The sequence below is a fragment of the Mesitornis unicolor genome, unplaced genomic scaffold, assembly GCF_000695765.1.
Source record: "Mesitornis unicolor isolate BGI_N332 unplaced genomic scaffold, ASM69576v1 scaffold20397, whole genome shotgun sequence".
Classification (NCBI taxonomy): domain Eukaryota; kingdom Metazoa; phylum Chordata; class Aves; order Mesitornithiformes; family Mesitornithidae; genus Mesitornis; species Mesitornis unicolor.
Genome location: NW_010194647.1, coordinates 18824 through 43621, shown reverse-complemented (window position 1 = coordinate 43621; position 24798 = coordinate 18824). Strand labels below are relative to the sequence as shown.

General features: G+C 41.1%; 1 protein-coding gene across 1 annotated transcript in view; it reads right to left on the bottom strand.

Moving 5' to 3' along the window:
- Positions 1-5141: 5141 nt before the first annotated feature.
- DHX9 (DEAH (Asp-Glu-Ala-His) box helicase 9) overlaps positions 5142-24798 on the bottom strand; it is a gene marked incomplete at both ends in the record, with an annotated part of 26926 nt that continues 7269 nt past the window's right edge. The window contains 23 exons of the mRNA XM_010187888.1: positions 5142-5187; positions 6230-6475; positions 7377-7577; positions 8453-8568; positions 9392-9621; positions 10711-10838; positions 11002-11163; positions 11780-11891; positions 13715-13875; positions 15517-15669; positions 16332-16405; positions 16595-16689; positions 16887-17100; positions 17909-18009; positions 18628-18784; positions 19818-19900; positions 20394-20535; positions 21039-21230; positions 21550-21627; positions 22974-23135; positions 23230-23319; positions 23923-24056; positions 24691-24737. Coding sequence (XP_010186190.1) covers positions 5142-5187; positions 6230-6475; positions 7377-7577; positions 8453-8568; positions 9392-9621; positions 10711-10838; positions 11002-11163; positions 11780-11891; positions 13715-13875; positions 15517-15669; positions 16332-16405; positions 16595-16689; positions 16887-17100; positions 17909-18009; positions 18628-18784; positions 19818-19900; positions 20394-20535; positions 21039-21230; positions 21550-21627; positions 22974-23135; positions 23230-23319; positions 23923-24056; positions 24691-24737 — 3124 coding nt within the window. The remainder of the gene's footprint in view (positions 5188-6229; positions 6476-7376; positions 7578-8452; positions 8569-9391; positions 9622-10710; positions 10839-11001; positions 11164-11779; positions 11892-13714; positions 13876-15516; positions 15670-16331; positions 16406-16594; positions 16690-16886; positions 17101-17908; positions 18010-18627; positions 18785-19817; positions 19901-20393; positions 20536-21038; positions 21231-21549; positions 21628-22973; positions 23136-23229; positions 23320-23922; positions 24057-24690; positions 24738-24798) is intronic.

Below are 24798 nucleotides of genomic sequence, written 5' to 3'. Positions count from 1 at the left end.
CGACGCTCAAGGTTATGTTGAAGATCTGGTTGTGGCAAGCAGGTGGTCTGAGCAGCACAAAACGAGTAACCAACTGAAGTGGTTCTTGCTCTGGAATTATCTGTAGAGCAGCATGAACATGGCAATCAGTTGAAAGAGAAATTATCTTTCTGATGCTTTACAATGAGTAACATCATCCAAAAACCCCGAACACTTGAGGTATCTTTTCTTCTTCCTTGGAAGCCTTCCTGCATTCCTAGGTACCACCCACCATGAATCTTTTCAGGACTGGACCTTCAAATTGTTCTCCATCCCTGGGTGAGAATTTTCAGTCATAGTGGCAGCTGGCACAGAACTATATGACCAAACATATTATTATTCTTTGTGCTTATCATAGAGGAGTATTTTCTTTTTCTTGCAGTTTCTTTCCTTGGAAAGAGCACTGATGCAGTTGAGGCAACTAATACTCCCCTTCACCCCACAGAAGAGAGTTGGCTTCGTCGTGCAACTAATTCCTTTAGTAGAGGGTAAGAGGAACAGTGGTGAGTTACACACCAGGCACTGACTATCGATCAGGAGCTCAGATGTGCACAAAACCAGTAGCTAGGAAAAACCCCACAATTCTTCATGTATTTTCCAGTACAGTCTTTCTGAATGTCTCTTTGCAGACAGCAGCATGGGAGGAAAACTTGGAATTCCAAAATACAGTCCTGGTATCTCCAAAGCTCTTTGCAAAAGGAACGCACTGCAGGAAACACAGCAGGGCAGAAAATTTTAAACTTTCTCTTAAATTTGAAACTTTAGTTTTGCTGGTTTTGTTCTGGTTTCTGCAATGGTGGAAGCAGTGCTCACTCTTTCCTGTACAAGTGAAAGCCTTTCCTATAGACGCTCCATTTCAGCAATGTGATAATTTGAACGTGGCTTTAGAAAGCTGCTACTGTGGAGACAACACAGTCATTTTCCTAGGAAAATACAAGGCAGTAAACTTATCCCTGTTAACTAAAACCATTATTATTGGACCTTAGTATTGTTTTCTCTCATAATTTATCCCTGCCTCTGTGAATCATAGCTCAAGAGCAGTCCTGAAAACATTTCTTAGCAAATGATAGGGAACAGCAAGCTTCCCAGAGCTTTCAATGGGATTAAAAACTTTCAGTGTGAAAATAAAACAGCAGAGTACAATTTGTTAGCTGCTACCTACAGAAAAAATACCGCGCAACTGGAATACAGTATTGCCGAAATTCAGTAAAAAAATCAGTCTCATAAACCAGATGTATCTATAAAATACAGATTCTAAGGCAGCATAAAGTTAAACAGTCAGAGCACCTCTGAGGTAGGCAGGTCCTCTTCCCTGACGGCTCTCAAAAGGTGTGATTTGGGGTTCGTTGGGTCTCGTTGTTTGGGTTTTTTTATAAGGACATCAACAGCACTGTATTTAACACCTGTATTTAACAGGTGACAGGTTTAATTAGAAATTAGCACCAGCAAACTTTTCAGCCACGCTTCAGTAGCTTGCATCTTGCAGATTTAAAGCCTGCAAGCACTGATTACCTGAATGCATGCACTCACTTGCACACAGGTCCTTGTTCAGGTTGATGTCTGCAGTGGCAAATGGTCTCACATCTTGCAAAATAGGGCAGCGAGTTCCACATTTACCTCTTTTTTTTAATGCCTTTTCATATCCTGAAAGCAATGCAGAAGTGCTCCTTCAGCTGCCCATCAGGTCAGGGGTGCTCTTTTAATGCACATTACCTCCAGGGGAGAACATCCACTGCAACGCATCCTGGTAAAGCTCTTCTGCGACACGACAGCTCGTGCTAACGGGTAAAGCAAAGCTCCCAGTGGCAGTACAGATAAACTGAAGCTGTTTCTTCCACCTCAGCCTTTAAGACCCCCCCTTTTCTGCCCAGACACAGGGGCATTGAAAACGCATGTGCTTCACCAACACTAGGGCAGCATCTCTTGCTTCTTTAATTGTGCTCTTCCTCCCCGTTCTAGACCCAACCTGCACGGGCTTGGCTTTCAAAAACAGTGCCTTGTGCAAAGCTACCGGCAAGGACGTCTTATTCGGTGGGCGCTTATCCTAAGGATGTTTTAACACAGCTTGCTGTTACTGCTGAGAACAAGGAGATCCCAAACAGGTTTCACAACTCTTGACAGCATCAGGAGAAAAGCACCAGGCAGCAGGGGAGATTTGGAATGAGGAGACAGAAAACATCAGCGAATCTCCCAGCTCGTGTGTGGCAGCAAAGCGCACCCTTCTGCTGTGTACAGCAAGGCCACGCACTCCTGACAGATGATGTCTGAAATGACAAAAAGCTTTTAGGCTACCAGTATCAGCACTTTCTCCTGTAAAAGCTCAAGTGAGCTTTGATTAGAAGCATTCATCTGTCTTTTTCTTTTGCTATTTTTGAACTGCACCTCCTTCAGAGACAGCTAGGGCATCACTGTCTTGCAAGCTAAGCTACCCACCTTGGTAAAGTTGCATCTGTGATATTAGCTTTCCTCTGGCTGGCATTCCTCACCCCATTTTTTATTTGGAGGCAGGAAAAGAGATCTACCAGCTAACTGCAACGCTAATTTTTCAGTTTTCTCAGGAATGAATCCAGTATGGGCACACTTTTAACACCCACTCTACAGATCAAGCACAGATGTTTCCAAGTAACTCCACAGAAAGAATCTTCCTACAAAGAAACTGCTTAAGGGAAAAGGTTTCCTTTCAAGAGGACTCATCCTCCATGAGATGGTGGTCTGAGATCAGTGGGACACCAGTAATGTTGAATGTTGACACCACAACTGACCACTTAGTTTTCCTTTAAGCTTTCTTCATGTAAAGATTATAGAGTAGTTCTGTTGAATTCTTCTCCGCTGGTGGAGATCTCGCTACGGCTAGAGACATTCTTCAATTCTTGCCCCAGAGTACGTGGTATGAAGCACTGCCTGAGTACTACCATGTGGAGGGGACAAATTTTCTACATATGGACTCTAACAGAGCAATGAAAGGCAGACTCCCCTATTTCCTCTCTGACTACATATCACCTCAAAGACAGAAGTGAAGCTGCCGTGTTTCTCCCCTCTCTTGTGTGGAGACACACATATCTATGCCGTGGCAGTTCGTGTTCTGTTTACCACGGCTTTGGAGACTGAGCAGTTTGCATGAAGGGTGTTTGTGTTCTGTAGAATGCAGCACGGTGCATGTGAGCAGGCAGGCAAGCAGGGGGTGCATTTGAAGAAATTAAGATAAAAAGTTGGTTTAATGGCAACTCTGTGACGTGTTGGTAGCATTGTTAATATTTATGTGACAAGTTTTAAAACAAGCATGATAAAACTTCAGGTAACGAACAGACAAGTGTTACCCTTCATAGATGGTTCTGACACTATTATCAATATTACTCTTGTCCTTTTCCACTTGGAAATGAAAGTCCAGAGGAAACTATGATTGTTTCCAAACCCCCTCATGAAAGCTCTGTGGTGTCAAAAGCCCACGATACAAAACTCACGCAGCTGTACCCGAGGTTGGTACAGCAGAGGTCGGTACAGCAGAGGTCGGTACAGCAGAGGTCGGTGGTGTGGCGGCTGCTGAATTTGGCATCTGCACTCGCTGGGGCTTCTCTGACCACCACAGACAGCGAGGCTACTGGCGCTCAGGTGGTTCTTTCTTCTTGAATTTCAGGTAATTAAATCTGTTGTACAAGAGGCGTGAGCGCTTTGACAAGGTGGCTTTTTGAAACAAAGCACAGATCAATTTACTGACTCAGTAAACTCACTGCAAGCACAGTTTTTTCTGTGAAAACGTATGTGTCATTTCAGGTTAATTTTCAGTTTTCAGTACCCAGGCTATTTAAGCTCCTCATCAGCATGTCAATCCTTGTTTAGACTGCACCATTCATTTCTGGCACGGGAAGTGTAGGCAAGGATTATTGCTTTCCCACTTTACTGGTCCTGGTGGATTAGATATCAAAAACCAGACTGAAGATTGCTAAGCAGTATTTTCATGCTCGACACTCCTCAATATGTAAAACACTAGCACGTAGACAGAACCAGCTGTATTTCTAGATGCTGCATACTCCACGGCTCCTTCCCCTCCACAAACAGCAACCTGAGCGGTCCTCAGGACCAGGAATCCTTGCAAGCTCCATCCCAGCAGCAACTCCCAGCATAGCTGTGTGACCTACAGCATTTCACAGGTTATTACACCTGGCTGCACTCTAAGTGCCAATTCGTTTTTGTAACAATTCTTACAAGCAAGATGAAATTAGACTTAATCTTTTTGTCAATGAACAGGGCAGTGGCGTTGAGCTGCACCCAAGAAGCCCAGCCATCTTAGAGAGTAACAAAATTAATCACCGCAATAGAACCAGAACCAGCGAGACCTCACAACACAGCCAGGGTGGCATTAATGTTAAGGTAACATTTTACGGCCTTTTCCCAATAATAGTAGGTAAGAGCTTTACAGTGGCAAGTTAGGTTCATTTTTGTAAACTGACCTGAGAAACATTAACTTTACTCTAAAAAGATAATTTCTTTAGCTAGGACATAACATCAAAGTACCCCCCAGTAAAGCGTTTTCAGTTTGTATCACAGAATATTATACTTGTACTTGATAACCCCTGGTAAGGAAGGTGGCTAACACTACAGCACATCGTTCAATGTCCATCCCTTCTGATTCCCTAACAGGTTGTTCCTGGAGAAAAATATAATCACATTTTCAGTAATGATGGCACAGAGTGACCATTCTGCAATCCACAGAAAAGTCTACACCAGGAGAAAGGATTGTGGAGTTTACTGCATCAGATGATGCAGAAGAAGATACACATTCCAAATTAATCCCAGATTTAAGTTTGGAGATCAATACCGATACACTCGATGATATCAAAGATAGCTCTGTAATTCACAGCTGGGTGTCTAAGCTTCATGTGGCATTAGTTTTTAAAAACTCTTCATTAGAAATACAAAAAATGTTGGACTTGCTTTAAACTCCACTCAAAGACCAACATTGCCCAATTAGGAGTTCCGAGTCAGCGTTCCAGTTGGATTAGTGGGGAGGTTATTTAACCTCGCCAGGCTAGGGAGCGTAGTAGGTTTCACACCGAGCCGTGCCCACAGACATCCCTCTGTGCTGCTGAGGCCCTGCAGTACAAAGCCTCTGCAAGAGGCAGTACCTGCCTGCGGCTGCCCCTGGCCACCACAGCTGCTTTCGTGGCCATGCTGTAAGAGAGTTAAGGGAGTTGTGGCCAAAAATATAACCCCAAACCATTCACACACACATTTATTGTCAACTGGAGCGCTTCCCTCATCTTGTTCACAGGGGTGTTCCTACACAACACGGCCTGACGTAGAAAACCCTTGAGAGTAACCTGTACCTGCAGGTACCCCGCGTCGTCCTCCCTGCTCCAGTCTGAGAAGTATGGAGGAAACCACACCTCACTGGAGCCTTTTTATCTCCTCTGTGTCGACAGACTTCTGCAAGCACCATTGAAATTGCAGCTGAGCTTTGAATGTCTGGAATCCACAGGCTGCAATTTCAATGAATTCTAATTAGCAAATTGCTCCCTCTCACATGTATTTGGAAGAATGAAGAGTGACTTTTTCGGAGCAGTAAATGTAAAAGAACACTGCCTCAGATGAAGGGCACAGTTCATGGTTCAGAGATTGCTTCAGGTTCTGCAGAGACAAGTGGCATCACATCAGTCTTGAAAAAGGTATTCCATGCTTCCACGTTATCTGAATTGGCAAAGGAGATCATCAGCTGCCGTGCCGGGAGGTGCAACACAGCATGCAGTGGGCCAATGGCTGACTGCAAAGGAACCAAGTGCTGCCTGGCATAGGCAGAAATCCACTGCAGCGAGGCCTATTTGCACGGTTTATTAGACAACAAAGAAAAATCCCCACTGAGTCCAAGTTCTATAATTCAAAATTGCTTTGGCAGAGAATGCTTTTAGACACTGAAAAGATTTCCTCAGAATGCCTGACACCTCCTACAACCACAACTAGCAACAGATGGCTTCAAAATCTAAATCCAAATCAAAATTTCAGCATACAGCACATAAGTCTTTAAAAAAAGCCTCTTTATTAAGAGTAAATCATATAACTTGCAGTAAATTCCCTAAGGACACAATATATTACAGAGCTGTACTTGTACTAAGGAACTGAAATGGCAAACCGACTGGTAACAGCAAGAAAGGGATTCAGGGCAGAGATGTGCTTTTGTCCAAGTGGAAAGACTTCACTGAACTTCCCTAACTACCACCTGCCCCTCCCTGCATCCCCACAGCCTCCTCTGTAGCCACCACCTGCTCCTCGATACCCTCCTCCTCGACAGCCTCCTCCCAGGCTACCTTGGTATCCTCTTCCGCCCGAGCGCCTGCCGGAGTAGCTGTAGCTGCCGTAGCCTCTGCCTCTGTAGCCAGAGCCGCGCTGGTAACCTCCCCAGCCCCTGAAGCCACCTCCGTTGTCATAGCGAGCCATTTTGGGGGGGCGAGGACCATCTCCAAGCCTGGCAAAGAGACACATTATATACTTGATGCAATCTTATGAATTCCATGTTTTAAAACATTACAGGAATAATCAATTGCCGAGATACTCAGCTAAGATGCCTCTATTTTCTGTTAACGGGATACAGTGTGTCAATTACAGTTGCACTTTTGCACCTTTTCCACTTCTGTAAAGAAAAGCTGGGCATGGCCTGTCCCTCCTCCAATGGGAGCTGTCCCTCCTCTAGACCTCAGGCAGGTCTACACCTGGGATAGAAAGTTTTCCCCTCAATCCCACTTCTCCAGGTCACACAAATGTGCAGGGAGCCCCATTCCTGTTTATGTGAGCAAAGTGATCTTTACTTTTGCTCCTCACAAAACACAGTGAAGTGTACATCAAAGCTGTTCTTTGTTTTGTTCCTTAAATTACTAGGGGCTCACAGGTGTTTTTTTCTTTGCTTCAGAGGCAAGACATGAAAACAAGGGGCAACTGAGGGGTGCAAGCACAGCCAAATATTTGTTTTATTTCCATAGACAGAGATTAATAGGTTTCCCAAAATAGATCTGCTTTATCTTTTCTTTAAAAGTCAACGTGTTTTGGAAGTGGCGATGACAGCTGTTATTCCTGAGTGCCACTTGTCCTTCCCGTGGCAAGAGGTGGTGATCTGTCTGCCTCAGACTTTGAACACGACAACTGCACACACGCTCCGACTACTGACTTTGAAACGAAAGCCTGAAGCTCCTGTCCACTTGAGACAAGACTCTCCTGGTGATTTTAGCTCCAGGCTTCTGCAGCCACGGTGCAGGGAGGGAGCGGACAGCTCTGACCTGCTCTGCTCAGGCTCTCTGTGTCCTTGGGGGCAGAGAGGTAAGCGCTCCCCGCCCCAGAGCTCCGACTGCACACGCCAACAGAGCCGAGCTCACCTTGCATTGGCAGCCATGAGGCTGATGCCTGCGGCTGACGGCCTGGAGATCTGACGGATCACGTTCAGCATTCGCTCATTTGCTGGGTCCAGCTGCCGAATGATCGCAGGATCTTTAGTCACTTCCACAACAAGCGCCTCCATCGCCGCACGCAGAGCAGTGATGCAGGCAGCCGCGTTGTGGGACATCTTCAGCTTGATCCTAGAGCACAACAAAGTGCATTAGATGTAGAACGACTCCTAGGAGAGAACCTGTTACGAAAGAAGTCTGTAGAGTGGTTTTTATTGAGTGCTGCACATACTGGGCCAGAAACTATGTTCTCATCTTTGAAATTCTAATTTGTCAATGAAGGGATGTGAAATCCACAAGGCAAATTTGCAAGATCCCTACAATTTGAAATCACTCTAACTATTCTTCTGTTTAAATTTGCTCTTGAGATTTAACATACTCAGGTAACACCAATATGTAACCCCTAGTGTCAAAACAGAAAGATACAAAAATATGAAGTAAACTAAAAACATGAGGCTCCTCAAGATTTTGAAAGCTCCAGGCCACCCTTAAAAGTCTTAGTAGATTAAGCTTAAGCAATTCTTCAGCTTCATTTTACTGACCGGAAAAACAAACCCACCAAGAAGACATCCAGATAGTATTTAGTCATGGCAGTAAAATGTATGCTGCCAGAGGCAACCAACACATCCTTAGTGTATCTCTCCTCAAACTGTGTTTCCAAGACTTAAAAACTAGGTTTCCTCAGCCCCTGTCTGAAGAGGATGTCCAAAATACATAGTACCTCTAATGCATATTCCAGTTGAAGGGGACAAAAAAAAAGCAGTTGTTATGGAAACTGCCTGGTATCATGTTTACAATTTAGGCAGAGAATCTGCTTGAAACAGTGCTGCCAACATAAACTCCTCCCTTCCTCAAAGGAAACAATGGTAATGCCTTCCTCATCAACCTCCATGGCTTGCTCTAGGGTTCCTATTCTATAGAGGTTTATGTCTGCGTCAGCAGTCGCTCCCACTCAGTCTGTGTCCTTTCATAGACCTGAATATTTGGTGCACCAAGAAGGTCCATACCAGTCGTCTACCACAACGAGCTCTCCATCCGACAGGGCTTTCTTGGAAGCAAAGAGAAGCAGCTGCAGTGGGCTCACCAAGGTCATTGCTTTGGCAGAGATGGCTCGTGTTCGAATCTGCAGGTGGAAGGGAAATACGACTCTTGAAACGGAAAACAGATCCCTACACCTTCCTCTGGCCACTGAAACCAGAGAATTTTCTAAAAAAAAAAAAACCACAACAAAAAAATCCCCAACAAAAACCAACAACCAAAAAAATCTAGGTATAATGTTAGGAAATTACAAGAGCACACACACATACAAAACTGAATGCTAGGCAGATGTTTACAGGAATTCAGCACTGGCTGGCATAAAAGAAAACCCAACAAAAACTACCTGCCATTTAAAAGTATTCATTTCCCATGACTGCATGTCTGCAGCTGACATTTTGCAAGAGCCATCTCATGCTTTGTCTACCTGAAAATGACCGGGGCATAGCTGAATTATCTTGATAAACTACCTACACACCAGAAAGGAAGCACCCCACTGCTGTATTACCTGTTCCTGTTTTCTCTCTGGATTCCCAAGTAGCAGAAGTGATAAGAGCAAAAATTCTTTACTGCCTGGTTAGTATGGCAGAGCTCCTAAAGTAATCTCTTGAAGATGCTACGTTAGACCTTTTCTTATGACCTGGCTGTTTTCACAAAACTCACAGGAACTTTCCATGCTGCTCGACTTCTACTGAATTTGGTCAATTGAAAGTTAGTGTAAAGGCTGAGTGACACCATGGCCACATAAGGTTCACCTACTGGAAAAAAATAAAAAACAAAAAACATCTCCTCCCAAAAATCCCAAAACCCTTAACATTACACAGTGTATTTTTTTCTTGTGGCTTCTTAAGAAACAGAGCCTCTTAGACAATTTGGTGGTGTGTGAACAAGAACAAATGTAAAGATTTTACCTTTTCTCCAAAAACAAAAAAAGGTGATGGATACTTGATGTCCTGGCTGCTGAAAGGGCAGTTGACAGATGACTTGTGGATGAGTGCATTGTGCCCCTCAGTGGTAAAAATTTTCCTCTTCTCCTTGTGGTAGCAGACATTGGGGTAGACCCCAAAAGCAAGCAGGGAGATCACAACATCCAGATTATTATCTGGTCCAGTGTTGTTAAACGGTTGAGTCATCAAACATTCTGTGGACAGAGAACAGAGGACTGGCTTGAATCCACGGGTCATGTAGGAGAGCAGAGCTGTTTAAGATCCTGGATCAATGCATTTTCTGATTCAGTCAACGGGTATATGTGCATCTGTTCTCAAATGACCTCTGCCATCAAAGCATTTCAGTTCTACATTCATTTTTTAATTTATTAATGGAGAGAACAAAGCTGAAAAATACTACTAAAAGAGGTATTTTTCTCTCCCAAGCTCCACAAAAACAAGGAAAGAAGGGTTTGCCCAGAATGTGCTGTACCACAGTGTGTTTCCTGTCATTTGTTTTGGAGACAGATTTTTTAGGGGAGGTCAGAATGTTTTCATCAGTTTATTTGTTACAAACCTCCCCTGAGTCTCTGGTGGCTTGTTTTCAGGTCATCCTGCCCAGAAATAAAGTTAAGGATAAATGCAGCAATGATCCTAGCAGCATGAGGAGTAAAAAACCTCCTTAAAAAAGGAAACAGAGACGAACATCTGCTGAATCCAGCCAGCCATGCCATTTAATTGACCGAGCTCCTCAGGAATATTACGCAAATTCAGAAGATAGTAAAATTTAAGAATTTTTAATTTTTTTTACCCTTAGAAAATTTGATAATATGCCACACTACTGCACATCCCTTCTGAGGCACAAACCCAGAAAACCATAGGGTACACAGCACACTGTTCAGATCACACAGAGTCCCCTAAGGCTAATGAAAAGGAGGGAGGGAAGCACAGCAACTTACTGAGCACATTTTGGAGATGCAACAAGTGAAGAAGAAAGAAAATCAGAGAGGCAATGCTCTAAGGAAAATTGCTTACTAGATTTTTAATCCTGCAGCCTTAACCTCAGCCTCCAAAATCTCCCTGTGTTGCACCACAGCCATCACAACTTCTCTGGTTTAAACGACGAGAGAATGAAACAGCACTACAGTTTGAGCTAACTGCAGCTGTAAAAGCAGAACAGCTTTATGGCAACCCCACTACAGGCCTCTGAGCTTATGTATTCATCACAGATTATCTCGGTTATTTATTTCTCATCTCTGAATGAAAAATGCAATCATTAAATTACTATGTCCAAATAGAATCACCTTCAGGGAAGCCAGAATTAAGAAGTATATCTTTCAGCTGGACTTTTGCTTCCCAAGTCATTCGAAGAGTAGCCATGCTGAGTCTTTTATGTTCACAAAACCTTTTTTCTGCTTCTTCACCACCCATTCTAAACAACAAACAAACAGAGTGAGTTAGAAGTCTGTGCAAGAAAAGAGAAGTGGGGCAGTCTTGCTGCCGCAGCATCCATTGACATATCTAGTCTGGCCACAAAACTGCTCGCCCTGGGTTACTCATAACTTCTCCCCAAACTCTGTGTCCAGACAATATACCTTGCATCATCCCAGGCTTGGAAGACGGAAAGCAAAGCAACGTGATCTGAAAACCTGTTCCCAGCAAAATTCCTATGGATGTAACCCAGCCGTTTGCCTTCACTGATGAAAGGTTCAGGGAAACAGGTGGCCGCAGAGATGGTACAAACAGCATCTCCCACACTGAAAGAAACCACAAAATGTATCAGGATGGGGTTTATTCCCAGTATTGCTGCCAGCAGCTGCTACAGGCTGTTGATACTAGTAAAAACTTCTCCGCTAGAGACCTTAGTAATTTGGCCCTTATCTACCAGAGTTCTTCACAAAACACTTCCCTGGAAGTGGATGTTAAATCAGCTCCAATTCCAGTACTTTCACAACAGCAAGTGTTCACAAGTCCTCTATCTTCCCTCCCCTTTTCCCCATCCATACACAGTTCTTTTCACCACCTTCTCCTGGTGGAAGCCATCAGAGTTACAAATAACAGCCCTTTACTTCCACTGAAGCAAAATGTGTGGATTCATTTTTCTTCATTTTTCTAGGCCTCAGATTTAATCACTCCTATCTCCTCACTGCTATACTTCAGTACTTAGAGTCCCACTCTTAATTCAGAAGTAATCAGCCTGTAGTGGTCCCTTGCAGTTAACTCTGAATTTCATGACTACTTTATTCCCTATACTGTAAATTACGTATCCTCTGCTCTCTCTAGTTGTATTGGTTTTTTTCTTCTAGAGTGCATGTCTAGAGGCTCAGGAGTTCAGAGAAACAAGAAAAAGACCACTGAGACTACTAAACTTACTAGAAAATACAGCCCATTATCATCATCTTGCCAAGACGAGGTTCAATGGGAAGTTTGGCTAGAATTCTTCCAAGAGGTGTCAACTCATCATTGGAATCCAGGGCATCAAGCTCTGAAACAAAATCTCTTATTAGCAAGGACGGTTAGCTAACCCAGAAATCCTTAGATAAGAAATTCAGAATGTTAATAATGGTGTTTAAATAGTACTCCACCTAAATTTAAGTTGAATGTTGTTTACAATATTGCTAACTTTTCAAAACTGGTCTGAGGTCAAATAAACAAATTTTCCTTTAGATTTACAGATTTTTTATTACTTTCTCTGCAATTAAAATAATAACTCCTTAATTCACATACATATTTTTCCATTTCTTTTTCATTTGCTTTTGTACAAACCACTATTCCACTATTAAACTTGTTTTCAAGTCTCTCTATTTGTTCTAACTAATCTAACCTAATTTCCGCCTCATGAAAACCAAAGCAGCTCCATCACAGCCACCTGTAGATCCTTCGCTGCAGTCGCCAAATCACAGAGCCCTCTGTTCATCACAAAGAGACCACCACAAACTCTCTCTTCCATGGGGCTTTGCCTGCCTTTCTCTCCTTTCATTACCTAAAAATTAACACCTGAGCTCATCCTCAAAGCTATCAAATCACTTTCAAATAATAAGGCCAAACAAGTGTGGCTGATTGCTGTACAAATTTAAGGTCCTCGTCAGTCTCTGCATGCGTCTAGCCATTTGGTCATAACCATTAAACTCTACTTCATAAAACTCCTCTTAAGTCTGCATGACAAAGAAAAACAGTACAAGTGTGATCTTTTCAAAATATTTAAAGTTATAAATGAAAAACACAAACTTAGAGTTCACGTATTCTGTTTACAGACTACTCTGTGAAACTTCACCATAACTAAAGGCTTTACAGTAAGAAAAAAATAAATCTTTGTAACCTCAGCAATTAAATGGGAAAGTGAACAAATAAAAGACTCCTTATCCACTATTAAATGCAGAATAGCATGTCTCACCATCCTAAAAAATACTAGTAGTACACAAATGCTTAAAAAAATAAATCACAGGTCGTTCAGGAAATGGAGGCACCTGCAGAAATGTCAGTTTGGTGTTAAGGCTAAAACATTTGCTTTTTTCCCAGATTTGCATTTCTTACCTGCAGCATAAGAAGAACACTAACAACTTTTGTGTCAGTCAGTCACTAAATTCTAATACTTGTAGAATCATCATCATATAAGAACCATCACAGAATCCCTAGCTATGTTTTTCATTCTGGTCTCCCTTCTATATGCAAGCAATGTAGTCTTGTCACACTTTTTTTTCATAAAATTAACAATCAAATAGGTATTTCAGTTCTTAGAAATTTTAAGAAATGCTCATTTAGTGACATTCGCAAAGCATGCTGAGGTTTGAGATCGCAGCTTTAAATTCAAAACATAAATTTAAGGTTCCTCCTTAATTACTTGTAATTACTTGACAAAGTAATTGCTTGAGCCAGCAACCTGTATAAAGCAGTAATTGTACAAGAAACTAACAACCCCTCTTTTTTAGCAGTTTTATAGTAGTTCTGCAGATGCCTTGGGCACTGGACTGAGTCTATCTCATACACGACAGTGCCACAGCTGGAAAACAGGAAGCTAGAAGCTAGCATAAGTTACTGGTAAAAAGATCAAAACAAGCCTTAAGTTTGAAGGCTCAAGTTTCTTAAAAGCATGACACTCCGCTTGGGAACTCAAGTATTTCTTCAGCTGCAAGAAGATGCTGCACCCCACATGATGCATCCAGGAAACACCTTGCTGTTTCAGACAGCGTGTTACCACACAAACAATCTATCCAGAGATGTTAAAGCAGTTTGTATCCGATCACTATACAGGCAAATCACTTGGAGTCAGCTTCATTAACATACGATCTTGTGGACAAACAGCGATACCTCTTAGTGTGCGTTCTGCTTCAATCACTGCATCCAAAGGTGGTGGTTCTATTGCTTTGGCCAAAAATTGACCAATTCCTCCCAGCCGCAGCAATTTGATACTCAAAGCAATTTCATGAAGTGGTGTTCGAAACATTTCGGGTGTCATATGAGTCTGAAGTCTGGAATGAGAAGAGAACCAAAAAAGCTCACATTTTTCTTAACATTCACTTTCATCACCACGATGGCTCATTCCATCGGCATAAACTACTGCCCTGCAAGGCAAATACTGCCTCCCTGCCAACCCACCCATTTCTGTGCTTCTGTAACTTAGGCTTTTCTACCAGTATTTCTCTTCCCCTCTTCTCAATTCTCATCGCAAGGTAGATTTACAGTGCACAGAGGGTATAGCCCTCACACCACCACTACACGGTGTGGTTTCTAGCCTGAGCTGACCATGTAGAGAGTCTGCATGGCTGAAGCCTCCTGTTCGCAGCATGGCTGTGTCCAGCCCCACACTTGGTCCCTTACAAACATCTCCTACTTTGCTAAGGAGCATCTCCCACTCCTGAGATGGAGAACCTGCTGTCAGCCTGCCTTTCGTCCAAGCACTTCTCTACTTGTCCTTCTGTCAACTCCAAACCACCCAACTCCTCCTGCACACTTCTGCTTTGATCACTAAGAGGAGTAGGTGTTTTCTGGTAGGAAAAAGACCTGGTGGAAAGATAGAGCTCTAAAGTCTTCAGCAGAGTACCATTAGTGATCCTTTAGCTTGTCGGTTGAAATGTGAACTCCTAGGAGTCACCACACTGAGCAACAGACAGCTAGCAAAGGTTTCAAAACCCCTTGAGCAGATGTCCAGATACAGCTGGCACCAGATTTAGATGGTATCTCTCAAAAGAGTCTCTTCACAAGTCCACGAACTCTTTCTTTCCTAGCCACTATGGAGCTAGTAAATTTTGTCTTTATATTCTTTGAAGGAAGGTAACTCTAAAGTCATGAAGTCCCATGATTACTTCAGTATCCTAAAACAAATTCACTGTCAAATATTCTTAGTTAAAATCACTCCACTGTACTAGATAGCAGATCTAAATAAATTTGAGCAATTTAAGGAAAGTTTTTGATCAACTGATGCTTTCAGAGGTTACAAAAAGCTGAACATCAAACACAGCTATGGTCTAATTGCTATGTGAGAAAGGGGCACTGAAACTTTCATGAGAGAGATCAAACACTGAGTGTAACAGCTGTGTAGACTTCTGCAACTAGCAAAAAGATTTCCATGGCTCTAGTAACTGAGAAATAGCTTGGCAGATAGAAGAGGTCAAAAGTTTCAGCAGCAGGGAAGGTGCTAGAGCAGCATGAAAGGGCTTTCTGGCCACAGAATGGCGATGGAGGGAGAAGTAACGTCTGTCTTCCCTGCTTTTTACCACTTTCATGACAAAATTGCCTGTTAAGTGAAGATGCCTGCAATGTTTGAAGGCAAAATAGAGCCTTATACTCATTACAAAGCTCTTTTCTTCCTTGCTTCAATTCCCAAGCAGTATTATTTTTCTCCTGAGAGGTTCTGTAGGTTACAGTGAAGTTCTTAATAATAAAACCATTAACCATTTGTCCACCTCCTACTATGGGTAGAAGCACGTAAACACATGGGGGTTTTTTTAAGCAAAAGAACTGAGCTATCCAAGAATTCCACTGTGAACTGACTTCATGCATGTCCTCTCTGTGCTTTCTGAATTGATTTCCTCAGTTTGATCAGAAGTAGCATACAATAGTCCTGGGAAAAGTTTCTGAAGTTGTTTTATTTCCAAAGAGCACAGCCTCACCTTTCAAAGCGAGCTCTGCTGCACAAGTAGAAACAAAATCCAGCACGCACACGTCCAGCTCTTCCTTTCCGCTGCTCCAAATTAGTTTTTGATGCCCAGACTGTGGCATAGTTTGTCATGTTATTATGAGCAGTGAACAGCTTCACTTTTTGCCTGTTTCAGAAAAAACCCAAAACCTTAAGACCAGATGTTCTTCATCTTAAGTCCTGCCAAATCAGTTCTTATTTTATTCCTTGCAGCCATGCTGCTTTTAAGAAGCAAACCACCCCTGTTTAACTAGCTAACCTTTGGCTATTTAGATGTCTATCTGGATGCTAAAGGATCATACTCTTTATAAATCAGTGCCCCAAGCCATACACAGAACAAAGTCTTCACAACTGTCTCAAAAGCTTAGAATGCCCACGCAATTAATGAGATCCCCATGTGTAATGTGCTCAGAGAGCATGCACAGCAAGACAGAATCTGTACCAGACTATAAAAAAATCTTCCTCTTTTCCATCAGCTGTACACTGGGCGTTTGTAATATTCATCTGGCAGACAATGTATTTCAAAAACGCATGGAGACCCAGTGACACCTCACATGAATAGTGCCAGCGTGAATGCAGCTGACCAAAAGCAGCCCACTGAAATGCCACTGGGGTTTGTAACTGTGTTCAATGGCTAAAGACAATGCAAATTTGTCTTGAGTGAGTTAACAGTCCTCAAATTCAGCTCTGTGACTACGGGAACACAAGGCAGTTCTGTGTGTTCAGAAAACCTTTTTTGCATTCCAAAGAACAGGATTTAAAAACCAAAAAGCTACTTCATGAACTCACTTGCAGGAGTCTATAACATAGACCACATCATTGATGGTAATGCTAGTCTCTGCAATGCTGGTAGATAAAATAACCTATAAAAACAGAAAATGCATATTGAAACATATTTGGTCTGAAAAAGTTATGCATGGTCTGCAAGATAAGCTACATTAACTACAGCAAGATAAACTACATAACCTCTATTAAAAAAAAAATCAGCAGTATGCTCCACCAAAGCACAACAGAGCAAAGCGTGTTAGACTCCACACAAAGAAGGCTCTTACTTTCGTTACTCCGGGAGGCACAGGATCAAACACTCGACGTTGTTCCTCCAGAGGAATTTGTGAATGCAGAGGTAAAATTCTATACTGGTGGCCTCCTACAACAGGAATACAAGAAGATCAGTAACGATTACTGTGTAAATCTCATTTTTTCTTTGCACAACATAATGATTTCTACCCATTCATTCTCACAACAAATCAGTCCTGCTCCCACTCAGCTAACTCTCATCTTCACACAGTCAGTCACTTCCTTTGGAAAAGGAGATGAAATATAATAAAACACAGTTGCTTGTACCAAAGCGTGGATTCATTTCTAGATGCTTCTGCAATGTATATATCAAGTTCCAGCCAGGCAAGAAGACAAGTACAGCTCCCGGGACATTCAGGGTCTTGATATAAATTAGCAGGGCCTCGATGAGTTCAAAAGAAGTTTCTTTCTCATTCAACTGAGCCATGGAGAGCTTTGTTTCTGGGCCATATTCATCACTGCAAATAAGGTTGCAATTGGCCTGCAAAACAAAAAAAAATTTAAAAAAAAAACCCAAACCACAAAAGAAATCATATAAATTAATTTACTCAGCCTGCGGAGACTGCCAGGCAAATAGGCAAATGAGATGTGTGGGTAGGGAAGACCGGCTCTGGCACAGCTGATAGAATGACTCGCAATAAGCAGTTCAAGTACTGCTTTCCCAGCTTTCTAATACAAGAATGGAATTATAATTCCATTGCACTGAGTTACAATTCTGTACGAGTTTGCAGCAGGAAGCTATCAAATTAATTTAACTTCTGTTCAGACGAATGAGGATAATGGTGTAAGAAGGAGAAGAAAATGCTTCTCTCAAGAAAAACTGGTCATTTAAGAAAATATCAAACAACTGTCCTAAACAGTCGTTTCATACCTACAGACTCAAAGCTGTACCACAAAAGCGATAGTTTCTTGACAATGTACGTAAACAGTAACAGTATCAACTGCAAAAGAAGACATGAGAGAATTCACCAAGCTCAGTCTTTCTGTATCTATTTCTTCTTCCAAGGTCACCAATGTTTTCATTTTTAAAAGCATTTCAGTTCTCTTTAAAGACAAGTAAGGCTGACAAAACATGAGAATATTAGCTTCAACAAAAAAAAATAATTTTTCAGTTTACAAGGGCAATAAGAAAATTCAATTCTATTTTTGAAGTTAACAGCAATCTCGGGTATCAAAAATACGAAAGTTGCTAAAAATGTTTAAGTTCAACAATGCCAGAAGAATTACACTTGAGCTAGAGTCCTAAGTGGCACTTCTTTCATTTTTCATAGTACAAAAGTCAAACATACATTATCGTCTTCACCACTTTCTTCATCCCTCTCTTTCTTCTTCTTTTCCTTTGGTGGAGGAATGAACTGAGTCATTTGAATGCAATCTTCCAGAAAATAATCTGCAAGGACAGACAAAGCACTGGTTATCACGACTGACCACTAAAAGCCTGCGTAAGGGAACACAATTCTTTTTATCATCTCTCAAGATTATCTCAATATAATTGTGATGTTTCAGAGTACGAAACCAGGACTGGAGAAAAATCCTAGGGTATGAGAATTATTCCCACAATATTCCAATGATTATTCCTCTATTCAATATACTTACACGTATTTTTTCATTGGTTGGTTTGTTTTTAATACTGGCCCATCTTAAACTATTTCCTTTATTCCTAATATCACAGACAACTGATCTGAAACACCACAGCTTGACTGTTACTATCTCATTCTCCAGTGGAAGCTACCTCAAGTGGCAGTGTTTTAGGGTCATGGGGGGTTTGTTTGTTAGGGTTTTTTTTGGAGGTGGGGGGTAGTATTGTCCATTTGTTTGGTTTTGTTTTTAAACCAAATGGTGCTTTGAAATTATTCAGTGCTACTGACTTCTTATGCCCAGCATAAGCCACATTGCAAGATGGCAATCCAAAAGAAATGTGTATCTTGCCATACCCATAATCTCAAAGCACATGAATGATAAAATAAAAAACACCCAACAGTCTCTGAAAGTTCAATCAATTCTTTACCTTGGACAGGGTAGGTTCTACCAAAGACCTCAACGATAGGACAGTTGAAGAAGTATTCACAAAACATACTGGTATCGATGGTGGCAGACATGAGGATCACCCTGATTTCAGGATATGTCTGAACTACATCTCTTAGCACCACCAAAAGAAAGTCAGTCTGTATACAAAGAGAATAAGAGCATCGTTAATTTCCTACCGATAAAAAGCAACATCTTCCCAAGAGACCAGAAAGAACCACACAGACATGTACATGTATTGAGCAGGAGCTTTGCTGGGCAAGAAAAGTAACAATTATCACAATCTTCTTTAGCCTGAAACAGTTGTCAGTGCTTCATTTGGCAAATACTGCAAGTCGTGGGATAAGTGAATTTTAGGATTTCCAGTGTAAAGAACAGTTGTTCTTTTATCAGAATGAAACAAACATTCAAAAACAGTTTCCTTCCTTCCTAACAATACAATACAACCTAAGGTCTTTTTAAACTTCATTTACATATAAAGTAGCCATAGTTCATCAAATGAATAGGAATGACTCGGTGCAATTGTATGCAAAGTTTTATAGTTCTATTTAAACATGACACTTACCTAGTTTTCCCATGCAGTTAGGCAGGCCCTTAGTTCAACAGATAAAGTGCCAATCTCATAAAAAATTTGAAAACTTCTATTTTACATCATTAATACAAACTTTATAGAGATCAGAAAAACCTGCACTGCAATTCCCTCTAAATGAGTCCCCAAATTCTGTCAAAACAAGCTTAAACAGCATATCAGAACTTATTAAACATGTCACTGTCAAATGGCAGCTTCTGTAAATACCACTGCTGTTCTGTTACAGTAATACAACATTGCCAGCAGAGAAAAGCACTCCAAAATAAAAGTAACATTCAACATGCTCCCACATTTGGACAAGAAGTGCTTGTACCATGGTGTTCTATTTTCCAGAGAGGACCAGGACATAGAAGGAGATCCTAACAGGCAAAAGAGATAGGGCAGCAAGTAAGAACAAGTCTCAGTTAAGGAGCAATTAAGAGAAGAATTTCTAAAAATCTTACCGAAGATGGAAGACTCACATATAGCAAGTAGTAAAATGCAGTTTCCTTTCACACATTTACTATTACACAAGAACACATGGAAAAGTTAAAACAGAACAGGAGCACAGAGAGAAACAGGATTGTAATCACCAGCTAACTCACATTAATGTCTCTCTCATGGATCTCATCAACAATAACGTGACTGATGCCACGGATCCCAGCCTCCACCTTTCTCAGAAGAACACCTTAAACAGAGTAGATAAATGTTCACATAGGTAACAGCTCAGTCTTCCCTCCACCCTGCCTCACTTCATCAAGAACAGTTGCACTGGTTGAAAAAACAGTAAGTATCTATCTCCCATCTCCAAATGGATGCTTTCATTTGTACCAGTTGTGGCGAGGGCATAAAGTATTACTACTAGAAAGACTCTTTTTTCTTTCCCACCCAATACTGCTTAGCCTTCTGTCTTTTAAGGACAATCGATATATGCCAGTTCTCTCTCTTCAGAAGATTATTTCTGCGTGCGATTAGACCTGTATTATCATACTTTTGAAGAATAATCTTAATCTTTCTCTGCACAACAGTATTTCAGCAAACTCTCTATAAAAAAACCTTGTTGATCTTTTAAACAGGTTTTCTTAAAATTTTAATGTAATCATGTTTCTGCTTTTGCTGCTAACTCAAAGAATTCAGACCTGTAATTAATAAGCTCCAAACGTAAACAGAACAGTACAGACCTACAGTGCAGAACATCACACTGGCATGTGGCCGAGGAAGCACAGATTCAAATCGCACACTGTATCCACAGCTTTGCCCAGGTTCTTCTCCTCTCTCATACGACACACGCTCCGCTACAGATACTGCACTAATCCTCCGAGGCTGAGGGATGAAAAAGTTTTTTCTAACTTAACGATGAAGTTTTCCAAGTTTATCAGAACATCACCAAACCCAAGAAAGTAAATCATAAAAGCTATAGGTGCTCTGTCTTAAGATTTCTTTACAGAGTACTCATTAAACAGTAACATCTGTGACAGCAGGCATTTTCCTTCTGAAATGGTTAATTCTGCACATAAAATTACAGCGGAGGGATATAATCATACATGGGTACAAACAGCTAGCATCTGCCAAATTATTTCCCCTCACTCAAGTTATCACCTGGGCAAGGTACAAGCTGGATTATCCCAATTGTAGACACATGAAAGAATAACACTCCAAATGAAAATATACGTGCTGCTGAGGTTTCTCCTACATGTAGTAGTGAAGAAGTTTTTCATAAAAGTATGTCCTGTAAGGATAATCAGATTTCTCAACACATCCTTATAGGTGATTTCTAGCATTCAGTCATAAAACTTAAGCGGTTGCATTTGTGACATATTCCTCACCTGCGTCACTACTATGTTGCACTCTGCAGCTCTGTTGGTTTTGATGAATTCATCCAGGATGTACTGTGGGACTTGCGTGGTTTTGCCACAACCAGTGGCACCACGAATTACGACGACAGAATTGTGACAGACTGCATCCAGAATTTCACTTTCAAAATTCTTCACCGGTAAAGCCTCTCTCTCTCGTTGGATCTGGAAAAAAATCCAACGTATTTCAAAAAAACTCCAAAAATCAACCTATTTACTCCACGTCCATACTTTGTCTCACTCTTCTACACAGGTTTTGCTTACACAAAGGAAAAACTGCATGAGGAGAAAATACAAACTGTGATTTGTTCTACACAGTGTAACACATCTTCGTATCTATCCAAGCGTAACACCCAGTCCTTCTGAGAATTTGGTGTGCATTACTACCGAAATCCAGCCTTACACACTTTGTATGATACATTCAACCTTTCTGGAAAAAAAAAAGACCAGCACAAGCATGCCATGTCACAGGAAGCGCACTTACCCTCTGCAATTCTTGATCCTGCTCCAAACGGTACATGAAATCACTTTTCAAATCCATGCTTATTTGCTCTGGAGTGAGCTGTAAAGACAAGACACTTTTCAGAGGCTTCTTGACCTCTTTGCTTATCTGTATCATAACTTTCAATTTAAAATCAATCACACCAACATAATGATTCCAAATATCAGTAAAAGATCGTTTCCTACGTAACTCCCTGAAATCAGTTATGTCTATGAGCTATTCTATTTCATTCAGTCCAGTTTGTTAAAATTAAATGGCCATCCTCAAAGACGTTTCTCAGAAAGATCCGAAATACTGAAAAGAGAATGATTGTTTAAACTCAAATACTTTAACAGCCTGAGAAACACACTCTATTCAGCAGTAAGCCACTGAGATAATTCGATGATCATTCAGACAGGAGATTTTAATGTATGGAATGAGATATCTAATCACATAACCACCCCACAGAACTGTAGTTGAAAAGAGCAGACAGAGAAATTCATCAGGCAACTCTTGTATTTCAATTAAGAAAGAATTCTAAAGAAATTTCAATCAGTTACCAACAGGCTAATTGGTTTTACTGAAAATAAGGTAGCTGCACTGGTACATAGAAATGCTAACAAGGTTTGAAGCCAGCTCAATTTGCAATGTCTATAAATATGCTGATTATGTGTTTTAAGCAACACACAAATTTACGTAAGTTGCATATTTTTAAAATCAATATATAATAGCCAATGTTAAATTAATGTCATCTGTGGAAAAAAAGCTGTAAAAAAAAAGTATTAAATTGTTATTTTGGTCATAAGAACTCTCGTTCCCTGTCACAGAAAACTGAAGTTCCTCCCCTGAGAGTCTTTTCTGATCAGGTTATACCAGTAGCCAAATTATGCCTCTGAACTTGGCATCCTAGTATTTCTTCCCCTCTTCCTCATTTTATCGTGCCACACTGCTGCTTTTCAGCTGCTCTGTGTTCAACGGCACTAGAAATGACAGAAAAAGCAAGCAGGATGATTGTGTAGTGACACCAGCTTGCAGCAGTTTCTCCTCCCAGAAAAGAAAGTCCTAGCATGGAAATATGGGAAAGAGAGGCCAGCCACATAAATGACATGCCCATATGTTTACCTTGTAATTTCAATTAGAAATCTGTATGGGCTGCACAATAGCAGGGAAAAAGTGAAAGAAAGCAAAGAATGGGGACATCCAAGACACTGCTGCTCAAGAACCTAATAAAACATGAAGTAAATACAAAGAACTCCTACCAATGAAAAGACTCCCTTCCTCCAGGTCAAAAAGGGAAGAAATTTTATCAATGGAGTGTTTTGTCCTTTGGAATAGCTCATACTTTAAATCCTGGGAGGAAAAAGCATTTAAAAGTTCTGAAAGCATGGGGAAAACAAACAACAAACCAATTCTTTAAGCTATCTTACGTTTGCCAGAGGACCCTCATCAATGTTGCAGCCAGTCCAAGGGTTCCAGTTGGAATGAGGTGGTGACCATGGAACAACTCCCACACGAGTTTGCTTCTGTGATGGTTCAAAATGGGCCAACTTTCCAATATTAATCAGAACTGGATTACTGGGATCTTCAGGCTACAAGTCCAAAAGCAAAGTAGACAAAGAAAGATAAAGTATTAAAAAAGCAGACCTGATGTTAAATACTAGAGTATCTGAATGGCACACTCACCGAAGGCACAATCTCCAGCGACAGTTCCCGTACAGTGTTTTGCAGCTGATTTTCTAAGTCAGAAGACAGCGACACCTCATAGGGTTCCACCTATTAAATGTTTAAAAACTACACGTTGATATACACAGAAGGACGGACAATGGAAACCAGATCTGCAGGCTACCAGAGAGTACACTGAACCGTCAAATAGTTCCTTGTGAAACAAGCCCAAAGAGTACCATCAGTTCAGAGTTCACATTCTTGAAACATTTTGACAACTTTTCATCCAACAAGAATCTGTAGAATATTTTAAAATATGAGTTTCATTTCAGAGGAAAACATTCCCAAACTTGAAACAAAAAAAAATACGCTCACGTGCCAGAGAATGAAACCAAATAGCCAAGAATTGTACATAGCTTAGACAGAAATCTTTAAGCTTTTAGAAAATGTATACTGAAAAAAGCATTAGTTTCAAATCCTATTTCACTTAATATGCTGTAAAACTAGTTTATTGCTCCATTCACATACACACCAAGTTATTTCTAATCCAAATCACTGGCTAGACCAGAAACAGTTGCTGTTCTGAAGAATCAAAATTATTAACTCATAAGCTGTTTAATATTGAGCGCAAACTCCAACTCACTCATCTTTGTATGAGAGTACTTGTGTTATTAAAATGAAAGCAACAACTTCTGACCCTTCTACCAAACTCACCGATTCTCCTTTTTTCTTCGTCTGTCCAGAGTAAGGTTCTATGACACCAAGATGGTAGAGCTGTCTGACCAAGGAAAGGGCACAGGACTGTGCTGCCAGCTTTTTGTTTGATCCATGCTCACGACTGAAAATCCCTGCAGCACAAAGTTCAGAGCTGTAGTAGCTGATGAGTCAAACAGCTTCCACAGCAGATAGCACTCTGAAATGGGCTTCGTGACTGTTCACACAGCAAAGAGTCTCAAATCTTGATAAATCCAGAGTTCCAACATAAAATCCAACCTGCTGAATCACACTAACTGTGTAATGTTACTCAGTGACTTCCTGGAGATCTCCTGTAAGGCCTTCTCTGGCTTCAGTGTCTGAAGAAGTATGATTATCCTATACCGCCGAGCAACATCGTACAAATTTCATGGCAATCACTACACTCACAGATATTATGGAAACATGCCCACTGCCTAGAAACATATTAGACACCTGCATTCCTCAGATATGTGAAGAAAAAGTAATTAAAACAAACAAAACCTACCATATCTCACAAGCATTTCTTTGTGCTAAGAAAGATTAGTAGAAGCATACAATGGACAAGCAGTACAGTGTAATAAGCACAGCACACAGAAAAACAATACAAATCAGGAAACAAACATGAACCTTCACCTCAAGAAGTGGATCTAACGCATAACTACGTAAGTCTGTACCCAGGAGTACTACCCATTCCTCTGTACCAACACCCACCGCTTGCTAAGATAAAAAATAAATAGGAGCACTTACTTCTGCCCAGCTGCTTCACGTAAATGTTCATTTCTGCAATAAAGCTCCTGTAAGAGAAAGAAAGAACACAAAGGTACCATTATCAATAGCTGATACTGCAAAAAGAGC